The sequence below is a fragment of the Urocitellus parryii genome, chromosome 2, assembly GCF_045843805.1.
Source record: "Urocitellus parryii isolate mUroPar1 chromosome 2, mUroPar1.hap1, whole genome shotgun sequence".
Lineage (NCBI taxonomy): Eukaryota > Metazoa > Chordata > Mammalia > Rodentia > Sciuridae > Urocitellus > Urocitellus parryii.
In genome coordinates, this window is record NC_135532.1 from 173068074 (window position 1) to 173080161 (window position 12088).

The following is a 12088-nucleotide window of genomic DNA, read 5'->3' on the forward strand; positions in this document are numbered from 1 at the left end:
TTGGTATTCCCTTGGGAAAGGGACTAGTTGAAATGGAAATGAAAATAGCCAGTAGAACTGGAGCCTGAAACTTTAGAAGCTTGGATTTGATTGTTTCCTTCGCATCTCAGAATGAGAGACTATTTTAGCTCAGTTAATAGATTTTAATATAGAATTGTATTTTTGTATAGCTTTTATCACTTTAATAGGCCTTATCCCCATTTCCCTTTTGCTATCCAACACAAGAGAAAATTCCAACTTCTTCACATAATAGAGTCCCAAATTCCAGGAATCAGTGCTCTCTTTTCTACTTTATGTTCAATTATGAAAACAGACTATTAAAAGCCTTTGGCTCACATTATTATGGCAACCATCAGAGCCTTATGAACTCTAATTGGTTGACTACTTCTTTCCATTACTAAGTCATGTTTCTCTGAATTCAAATAACAAGTCCAGAAGACCAGGTCTGAAGGAATTTTGGAATTTGGAATTTGGATTTGTAATTAAAGTTTGGTCTGCCATGAAAACCCGCAAATATGCTGCATCAGTCCATGGACCTTGATCATGGGGAAAGCTCCAGACTCCATGGACAGTCAGAGCTACAAGTTGTAATGAAGGCAAATCTTTTCTTAGTGAAAATCTTAAAAGGAATTTATTTATTTAGGTGGTACTAAGGATCAAACCCAGGGCCTCCTGCATGCTAGACAAGCACTCTACCACTAAACTACATCCCTAGCCCTTAAAAGAATTTATACAACTCAAAACTCAGCTGTAACCCATTGCTTCTTGGCTGGCTCTTCTTGCATAGTGGGAAAAATGAGAAATGGAATGGCACTTCAGTGCCATTAGTATAAAATCATGATCAAGTCATACTCACTAGCTGGGTAGTATTTTATATCTTACTGTGTGTTTCCACATTATCACCATGGAGGGCCATAAAAATATTTGTGCAAACCAGCAATATAGAAAGGAAGTCAGTAAACAGAGGTCCAAGGCAATAGCATTAAAACCAGATGCTTTTGGTTTGGCATAGCCAATGTTGTATGAACTTAAAAGTTACATAATGTAATATCTTCTGTTTGTCATAGGCAGAAGCTCCTAGAGTTTTAACTCTGCTTTTCTAATTTTCCTATTGTTACTTTGAAATATTTAATATTTAATTTGATTAAAAAACTGACCAGGGGCTGGGGATATAGCTCAGTTGGTACAGTGCTTGCCTTGCACGCACAAGGCCCTGGGTTCGATCCCCAGCACCAAAAAAAAAAAAAAAAGACAACAACAACAAAAACAAAACAAAACTGATCCAAACATGCTTTTGAGTTTTGAAAGTATAGTTTTTATAGGGACATTATTTAATGAACACCTAACTGTCCAACATTATTAGGTTCTGTGAAAAACAAAACTATAGTTAGTTATGTGGGCTTAGCTTTTCTGGAAGAGGATTTATGTCTTTAAGTGATGTGTAAGCTAGACGTGGAAAAAAGCCAAGGGATTAAATAGGTAAAAAGACTCCTGTTGATGAAGAAATGAAATCACCTTATTTTCACTTTAACATGAATCTTCCTAGAGATTCAAACCTCATTATTGACTGCCATACAATTTGGAAATAGAAGGGAGGGAAAGGGATAAAATAGAAGAATAAGAAAAAAACATGAGCCTGAAGAGAGAGCTGTTAAAATTCATTTAATATACATTTGCAGAACATCTAAGTTATGCCAGGCCCTAAGTAGGATTTTACAGATGAGAAAATAGGCTTAGAGAGGTCAAATAATTTATTATAATCCTACAGTTTATAAAACAATATAAAATACTGAGACATATTATCCACTGGGCTTCTCTGCCATAGACACTTGTGTCCTGGGGTTGGTTCTTGTTATAGTTGAACAACTCTATACAGTAACATCAAGAAGCCAGACAAAATAATGTGAAAGATTGCTTTCTGATGAATCCTAGGGACCTATGATCCTTTTAGCTGTTTGCTTTTCATTATGGATGATTTTGATCAATTTTTGTTTTGTTTCTTTTTCAAGTAGTTACTTATAACTAATTCTATCCAGCTTACATGGTAAGGTGGTTGCTGTCTAGAGAAACAGATCTTTGATGAATGCATGGATCCATAACCCACACCCAAAGACAGGGTCTTGCTATGTTGCTCAGGCTGGCCTCAAACTCCTAATCTCAAGCGATTTTCCTGCCTTAGCCTTCTGAAAAACTGGGATACAGGTGTGCACCAACAAGCCTGGCTTAGTCATGTGTTTTTGTAATTAGTTGTATATTTGCTTGTGCTATCAGCTAAATCTGATTACCTCTCTGTGAAATTAACTCACACTTTCTTTTCAAAGTGTTACATCTCTGACTAGAACTTTTCCAGGGATTCCCATGCACTTGGAATAAAACCTAAATTTCTTAATAAGAGCCTGCTTGGTTTAGTCTTGCCTACTTCTCCAATTTCATCTTGTCCCACTCTAAATCCTTACTGAAGGGTTTTGAATGTGTCCAGGTCTTGGCTGCCTCAGGACTTTGGAATATACTTTTCTTTGTTTTGGTAATTCCTCTTGGCGACATTTTTCATGTGATGAACTTATTTATCCTTCAAATATTAGAACAAATATTGCTTCTCAAAGATCCTTCTCAAGCTACCTAGTCTAACATAGATATCTATTATTTTTCTCCCATAGTCTTTGCCCTTTTTTTTCATACTACTTTGCACTCATTTAAATAAGTTTACACATTTTATTTCCTTCTAACTGTATATCTCTATTAGACTCTAAACTTCATAGCTGAGCATGGTGGCACATACTTGTAATCCCAGTTATTTAGGAAGCCTGAAGATCAAGGTCAGCCACAGCAATTTATTGAGGCCCTAAGCAACTTAGTGAGATCCTGTCTCAAATAAAAAATAAAAAGGGCTGAGTTTGTGGCTCAGTGCTAAATCACCCCTGGGTCAAATCCTCAGGAAAAACAACAACAGCAACAACAACAACAAAAACTCTTAAGCTCTACGAGGGCAGGGGATATGGCTATATTTAGATGTCTACTGTTTGTCTCCTAGCCTAGGGCCTGACTCTTAATAAATATTTCCCTTTATGAATACTGAGACCTTAAAATTACTAAGTATTTCGTAACCTGCAGTTTTCACACATATGCTCAATGACTCCTTATATAGTCATCCCATTATGTCTGCAGGTTCTGTATCCATGGACTCAACCAATCATGTATAAAAAATATTTGAAAAATAATTGCATATGTACTGTACACATATTGTAAAAAGGACTTGACCATCTGGAGATTTTATTATCCATGAGATGTCCTGGCACCAATCCCCAGTGCATACTGAGGCCTGACTGGATTTATTCTCTGAGATGTTTCAGGCAACATAAATATTAATGTTTCTGTTTTACAGAAGGTAAAACCTAGAGAGTTTAACTGTCTTGGCTAAAGTCACACAAGTGATGGGGCTTGGGTGGGAAGTCAGCACTTTTGATCATTTTGGTCATTGCTGTTTCTACCAAAATGAAATTATAATGGGAAATCTGTGTGGGAAAAAGAGAGTACCCAGATTGCATACCTATGAAATAATCTCATTGTCTTGACATGTAGAACTACTTTGTTATCTTTCATTTTCATGTGGATGGTATAACATTCACAATTATTTGCCGCAGTCTGGCTGGGCACAATTCAGGAGCCACTTGTCAAAAGAAACGAACTTTATTTTTAGAACCACACATGCCAAACAAAACAGCTCCTCAGGAAAAACCTTCAGAGCCCAACTGCCACCACCGGCTTCCCCCACTCCTCCTGCTCTTGAGGCCGATTGGCTGGGTCGTGTGGGCGGAGCCAAAAAAGTCCCCCAATGAGCAGCTCTGTGGTCTGAAAGGGCAGGGAAACAGCCCAATGAGCATCACCGCAGAGGAGCCAATCAGTTGGCAGCTAGAAGTTGCTGGGGCCGCTGTGAGCCAATATCATCAGCTGGCAGCTGGAAGTTTGCTGGCAGCTGGAAGTTTGCTGGGGCCCCTTCGGCTGTGGCTCTCAACAATTATTGACTTAATTTACCTTCATGTGATGGCAGAAAAAAATGGTGATTTATAAAATTTAAAATAATCTTAAACCACTGACCAAACTGAATGGAGACAGAATGTATATATATAATTTTTAAAAAATTTGTTTTAATTAGTTATACATGACACTAGGATGCATTTTGACACATTGTACACAAATGGAGCACAACCTCTCATTCCTCTGGCTGTACATGGTGCATAGTCACACCGGTGGTGTAATCATACATGTATATAGGGTAATAATGTCTGTCTCATTTCTCTATCCTTCCTAACCCTTTCCGCTTTCCCCTCATTCCCCTCGGCCCAATCTAAAGTTCATCCATTCTTCCCTACCCTCCTCCCATTATGGATCAACATCTGCTTATCTGAGAAAACATTTGGTTTTTGGTTTCTTTTGGGATTGGCTTATTTTGCTTAGCATAATATTCTCCAGCTCCGTCCATCTACCTGTGAATGCTATAATTTCATTCTTTAAGGTTGAATAATATTCCATTGTGTGTGTGAGTGTGTGTGTGTGTATCACATTTTTTTTTATCCATTTATCTGTTGAAGGGTACCTAGGTAAGCTCTTGTGAATTGAGCTTTTATAAACATTGATGTAACTGCGTCACTGTAGTATGCTGATTTTAAGTCCTTTGGATATAAACCGAGAAGTGCGATAGCTGGATCATATGTTGGTTCCATTCAAAGTTTTCTGAGAGATCTCCATACTGCTTTCCAGAGTGGTTGCACCAATTTGCAGTTCCACTAGCAATGTATGAATGTGCCTGTTTTTCCATATCCACACCAACACTTATTGTTGTTTGTCTTCTTGATAACTGCCATTCTGACATGGGATGAGATGAAATCTTATTGATTTGCATTTCTCTAATTACTAGAGATGTTGAACATTTTTTTCATATATTTGTTGATTGATTGTATATCTTCTTCTGAGAAGTGTCTGTTCAGTTCCTTCGCCCATTTATTGATTGGTTTTTTTTTTTTTTTTTTTTTGGTGTTAAGTTTTTTGAGTTCTTTATATATCCTGGAGATTATTGCCCTATCTGACGTGCGTGTGGCAAAAATTTGCTCCCAAAATGTGATTCTCTCTTCACTTCACTGCTGAGAAGAAAATTTGTAGTTTGAATTCATCCCATTTATTGATTCTTGATTTTACTTCTTATGCTTTTGGAGTCTTGTTAATGAAGTCAAGTCCTAAGCCAACATGATGAATATTTGGGCCTACTTTTTCTTCTATTAGGCACAGGGCCTCTGTTCTAATGTCTAAGTCTTTTATCCACTTTGAATTGAGTTTTGTACATGGTGAGAGGGGTTTAATTTCATTTGCTACACATGAATTTCCAGTTTTCCCAGCACCATTTGTTGAACAGGCTATCTTTTCTCAAATGTATGTTTTTGGCAGCTTTGTCTAAATGAGATGACTGCATTTATGTGGGTTTGTCTCTGTGCCTTCTGTTCTGTACAATAGGTCTACGTGTGTATTTTGGTGCCAATACCATGCCATTTTTGTTACTATAGTCCTGTAATATTATTTAATTTCTGGTATTGTGTTGCCTGCTGCTTGACTTTAAAAAAAAAATATATATATATATATATATATATATATATATATATATATATATTAGTTGTTAATGGACACAGTACATTTACTTTATCTATTTTTATGTGGATTGAACCCAGTAACCCAGTGCCTCACGTGTGCCAGTCCAGCACTCTACCACTAAGCCACAACCCCAGCCCTGCTGCTTCACTCTTCTTGCCAAGGATTGCTTTAGCTATTCTGGGTCTCTTATTTTTCCAAATGAATTTCATGATTGCTTTTTTAGTTCTATGAAGAATGATATTGGATTTTAATAGTAATTGCATTAAATATGTATAACACTTTTGATAGTATAGATTTTTAATTTAGAAACCTGGTCTTTTCTCTTAAGAGACGGAATGAATATATTGCTCACCTCAAAGACCAACTGCAAGAGATGAAGGCAAAAACCAACTTGGAGAATCTCTACATGAAAAAAAACACTGAGCTTCAGATTTCCCAGACCCAGAAAAAATGTAACAAAACAGAGGAACTCTTGTTGGAAGAGATTGAGGTAATTACTGCTACATTAGGAAAAACAGATTGGTTGGGGTTGTAGCAAAATGGTAGAGCACTTGCCTGGCATGCACCAGGACCTGGGTTCAATCCCCTACTAATAGACAACCATTTGAATTGTCATTCCTGGTATAGTCTCACCCAAGAAAGGAAGGGGCAGAGGTAATTTTCTTCCATCTCCTCAACCCTTAGGGTTGAAATTAAAGACTATACAAGGTTTTGAATATTTGCAAGCAGAGATTCTGATGGGTAGACCTTTATTTGAGAGGAAAGGCTGGGTAGTTAAAGGAATAGCCAGCAGGCCAGAAGGAGGAATAGCCATTACTAGCAGGTACAAGGATTCCTTTTTCTGAGACCTCTACTAATGGGGAGAGGTCCTTCCCATGTGGTGTTTCCAACCCTGTCAACACACTTTTCTGGGCCTAAGAAACTTGTGTCCTTGAAGCATTGTTCTTTAAATTGACATCTCTTTCCATTTTATTCTGGGGCCCTTGTATGTACCTGGCACAATGCTAGGACATGGCTCTGCGTTGTTTGTGAACTCGAATGGAGTTGAGTGGAACCAAATGGCAGCTCTGGAGCAATGCATTAGCATTTCTGGGATCCCTGCTGGAAAAAGAATCCTGAACTGCTACTCTGGAGCCGCAGTCACCTGAAAATTTCTGATTTCCAACCTTGCCAGACAGAATTCCTGATATATGATTCTTGTTTTTCTAGAAATTAAGAATGAAAACTGAAGAAGAGAACCGAATTCATATGGAGATTGAAATGTTCCTTAGAAAAGAGCAACAGGTAAGTCACCAAAATGTTTTTATCCCCTGATTAAAATTTTTTTTCACTTTAAAAGAGCAAAAAACTTGTAGTAGAAAAATTAACCATAATCTTAGCAGTCTAATGAATGAACTATAGCTTATATATCCTTACAGAGTTACCCACCAGAACAGTTATTTTTTTTGTTCTTCTTTTTTAAAATTTATTGGTTCTTTTTTAGTTATTCATGACAGTAGAATCCTTTTTGATAATAATTATACAAGCATTGAATATTCTAATTTGGGTTGCATTCTTGTGGATGTACACGATGTGGGCTTCACTCTATTGTTTTCATATATGTATATGAAAAAAATTATCTCAGATTCATTCCACTGTTGAATAGTTATTTTATATACCTCTAATTTGAGGACAGGTAAAATTTTGTCTCTTGCCTTTATAATTTAACTTATATAAGAAACTCTGTTTCTTGTTTCTATAATGCTTTGTAGTCATAATTTTAAAAAAATGTTTTTTAGTTTTTTAAATTATAAAAACAACATTCTCAATTGAGGGAAGTTTTCTTTTTTAAGTTACCAATTGTTTTTTCATTCATTTTGTTTATGTTATTACAGTCTCTCTTTTTTAAATTTTTAAAATTTGTTCTAATTAGTTATATATAACAGAAGAATGCATTTGACACATTGTACACAAATGGAGCACAACTTCTCCTTCCTCTGGCTGCACATGTTGTAGAGTCACACCAGTGTTGTAATCATACATGTATGTATACACAGGATGATAATGTCTGTCTCATTCCACTGTCCTTCCCATCCCTATACCTTCTGCCCTCATCTCACTCCCTTCTGCACAATCCAAAGTTCTTTCATTCTCCTCCCACCCCCATTATGGATCAGTATCTGCTTATCTGAGAAAACATTAGGCCTTTGTTTTTTTGGTATTGGTTTATTACGTTTAGCATGATATTCTCCAGCTCCATCCATATATCTGTAAATGCCATAATCTCATTCTTCTTTAAGGCTGAGTAATATTCCATTGTGTATATGTACCACATTTTCTTTATCCATTCATCTGTTGAAGAGCAGGTTGGAAGAAATGATTTACAGTAGAAGGGGTAGAGAGAGAAAAGGGGAGGGGAGGGGAGGGGAGGGGAGGGGAGGGGGGATAGTAGAGAATAGGACAGACAGCAGAATACATCAGACACTAGAAAGGCAATATGTCAATCAATGGAAGGGTAACTGATGTGATTCAGCAATCTGTATACGGGGTAAAATTGGGAGTTCATAACCCACTTGAACCAAACCGTGTAATATGATGTATTAAGAACTATGTAATATTTTGAAAGACCAATAAAAAAAAAAAAGAGCAGGTTGGTTTCGTGGCTTAGCTATTTCAAATTGAGCTGCTAAAAACATTGATGTGGCTGCATCACTATAGTATGCTGATTTTAAGTCATTTGGGTATAAATCAAGGAGTGGGATAGTTGGGTCAAATGGTGGTTCCATTCCTAGTTTTATAATTGTATATATAATTGTATAACTTTACAATTGTATATAATTGTTTTATAGATGTATAATTGGAATAAATGTACTTTCAGGCCATTATGATAGTAAGGGCAAAGTGGGAGTCCTGGGACTTCCTTTTCTTACTAATATATTAAAGGCATTGCTGCAACCCTGATGGAACCGTAGATTAGTGATAACATCAAGAACTTGAAGCTGGGCGTGGTATCGCATGCCTATAATCCCAGTGGCTTGGGAGGCTGAGACAGGAGGATTGCAAGTTCAAACACAGCCTCAGCAAAAGCAAGGCGCTAAGCAACTCAGTGAGACCCTGTCTCTAAATAAAATACCAAATAGGGCTGGGGATGTGGCTCAATGTCAAGTGTCCCTGAGTTCAATCCCTGCTACAAGGAAAAAAAAATACAAAAAACTTGAAAGAAGCAGGAGTGATGATGCTTAACACACCCCCATTTGACTCATCTGTTTGGCTTGGGTAGAAGTTGAATGGATCTTGGAAAATGACAAGTAATCAAGTAGTGATGTTGCTTGTAACTACTATTCACACGTAGTATCTTTACTGGGACAAATCTTCAATGGCTCCTGGTACTTGGTATGAAAGTTGTTAACCTGATTAAGGCCCCTGTCTCCAAACCAGTTTGAAATCAACCATAACAACAAAATGCACACACATACAAATAACAACAACAACAACAAAGACACCACCAGGAGCAGTTTGCTTTCACTTGGCATGGCCAATGGTACACCTTTATAGTCTGATTTCAGGATTATGTCAATTATTCTGTTCTCTTCTGTAATGGCCTACATAGAGATTGCTTACTTTGACTTTCCACAAAACATGGCAGTAGCCCACTGCATTAATGACATTATGCTGATTGTATCTGATGAACAAGGAGTAGCAAGAGTTTAGATGACTTTTAGTAAGACATGAACTAGAAGGTGGGAGATAAACTCCATTTCTGGCACCAATGATGTTTTTTTCATATATTTGCTGAAGTTGAGTCATGTATTTAAATTGTTTTTTTAAGTTACAGATGTATATAATACCTTTGTTTTATTTTATTTTATGGTACTGGGGATTGAACTTAGGGGCACTAAATCACTGAGACACATCCCCAGCCCTATTTTGTATTTTTATTTAGAGACAGGGTCTCACTGAGTTGCTTAGCACCTCGCTGTTGCTGAGGCTGTTATCTGGAACTTGTCATCCTCCTGTCTCAGCCTCCCGAGTCTCTGGGATTATAGGTGTGTGCCACCTTGACGGCTTTGTTTCATTTTTATTTATTTTTATGTGGTGCTGAGGATCAAGCCCAGGGCCTTACATGTGCCAGGCAAGAGCTCTACCACTGAGCCACAACCCCAGCCCCTGAGGTTGCATTATCTTTAAACTCTTGAGATCAGCCATAGCTGGTCATAGTGTATCTGACATGAAGTAATGCTACTGGTGGTATCAGTAAAACATGTTGGTGAACGGGTATCATTGTGTGTTCAACCATATAGGATGAGCAGTGTGCCCTAGGTACCCAGAAAAGCATTCCAAAGCCATGGAGAAACTAGACTTCCCGTCGGGTCCTCTAGCACCCTCTGCTGACAAAGTTAAACATTTTGCTAGGTGGCCAAAAAATGTTTAGGATCATCCAGTTTCACAGGGCAAGGCAGTGGAGGATGAATTTGGAACTGAGAGGCAACACACTGATAACAGCACAAATGGGGAATGTTTTCCTTTTATCATTAAGGATGAGATTTACTCTGTAGGTTCCTGGTATATAAATTTTATTAAGGAAGTTTCTTGCTAACATTTTTTATTTTTTAAAATCAATGAATAGTCAATTTTATGAGATGACTTTTTTCATCCATTGAGATAATTTATTTTCCCTTTAACAGGTTAATAAAGTAAAAACACATTAATATATTTACTGATGATGACTCATGTTTATTTTTTTGGATAAACCTTACCTGGTAATAATTTAATATAGTTAACATATTAATATATAATAAATTAATACATTTAATAATAGACCTCTAGAATTGATTTATAGACTATAGATTTCTTTTTTGCTATTAGAGTTAATATTAGCTTGGCGCAGTGCAAGGTGGAAGTTTTCTACCTTTTTATGCTCTGAAATTTAAAATATAAATGGAACAAAACAGATTATACAGTCCTTAAAGCTTGGTAAAATTCAAACAATTTTTTAAGGATCTCTCTCTTTCTATCTTTTCTTGGTATCTTTTTTTTAAGGGGGGAGGTATTTGTCTGCCTTTTCAGCTTTTTAAAAAAAATATTATTCATCTCTCCACTTACCAAATCTCTTTCTCTCTTCTCTCTCTCTTTTAAAGATATGTCACCAATGACTGGTATCTTTATTTACTTAAAAAGGTTTTTATTTTTTATTTGCCAATGGACTTTATTTTATTCATTTATTCACATGTGGTGCTGAGAATCAAACCCAGTGCTTCAGCCATGTGCAGCAAGGGCTCTACCATTGAGCCACAACCTCAGCCCACCGAATATCTTGTTTTTATTTTGGTGCTGGGGATTGAACCCAAGGGAAGTGCAAGGGAAGCATTCTACAAAAAAACTGAGCTGCATCTCCAGGTTTTTTGTTTTTGTTTTGATACGGGGTATTGAACCCAGGGTATTTAACCACTCAGCTACATTCACAGTCCATTTTATTTATTTTTGTTTTGAGACAGTGTTTCACTAAGTTCCTGAGGATGACCTCACACTTTTGACTCTTCTGCCTTAGCTTCCTGAGTTGCTGTGATTGGAGTTGTGTGCCACCATGTCTGGCTTTGAGTAATTTTTTGTAACTTGTCTTCCCAAAACACTTGATTTTAAGTGTTTTCAAGCTGTGCTCTACAGTCTCTTCCAAGTTTTAAATTTCCTCTATTTCTGTAGTTATGTTTTTCATCTTTAAAAATTTTGTTTCTTTTCTCCCTTTGTCTTACTGAAACTTACCACAGGTTTGCTATTTTATTGGTCTTAGCAAAAGACTGGCTTTTTCTTTTATTGAGCAGATTTTTTTTTTCCTTGTTACATTGGTTTTGGCTTTAATTTTGAGTAAATTTCTTATACCTTCTTTGAGCTTATGTTGCTAATCTTTATTGTTTCCTAAACACTTAATTTGTTTTCAAATTTTATTATTTTCTAGTAAATGCATGTAAAGCAATATATTTTTAATAAAACAATATATTTTCTGAGTACTGTTTGACTGTTGTTGATGGGTTTTGAAATAATCTTTACATTATCATTCCTTTACAAATGATTTGTAGTTCACAATTTTCTAGTTGTCTTTAGCAAAAGTTATTATTTAAAGAGATGTTTCTTTTTTTGAATTTTTTAAATATTTATTTTTTAGTTTAGCAGTGTATGTGGTGCTATCTTTGTGGTGCTGAGGATCAAACCTGGGCCGCACACTGGTGTGCTAACGCTTGAGCCACATCCCCAGCCCCTAAAGGGATGTTTCTTAAATGTCCAAGTAGATAGAGTTGGCAAGGGAGGAGTGCAGATTTTCTGTTACTCACAAAAACCTTAGATGTTTGTGCTGTGAATCTCACCACACCCAGTTGATGTCTTGGATTGTGTCTCCTAATGTAAAGTGTAAATTTGCTTCTTGGAATTTATTGAGCTTTCATTTGGGCTTAGTACATGCTTATGTGACTATTCT

At 36.6% G+C, this 12088-nt stretch overlaps 1 protein-coding gene across 1 annotated transcript in view; it reads left to right on the forward strand.

Moving 5' to 3' along the window:
* Positions 1–12088, forward strand: part of Drc9 (dynein regulatory complex subunit 9) — a 41533-nt gene that overhangs the window by 23083 nt on the left and 6362 nt on the right. The window contains exons 7-8 of the mRNA XM_026395594.1: positions 5969–6130; positions 6850–6924. Of these exons, the coding sequence (XP_026251379.1) occupies positions 5969–6130; positions 6850–6924 (237 nt within the window). The remainder of the gene's footprint in view (positions 1–5968; positions 6131–6849; positions 6925–12088) is intronic.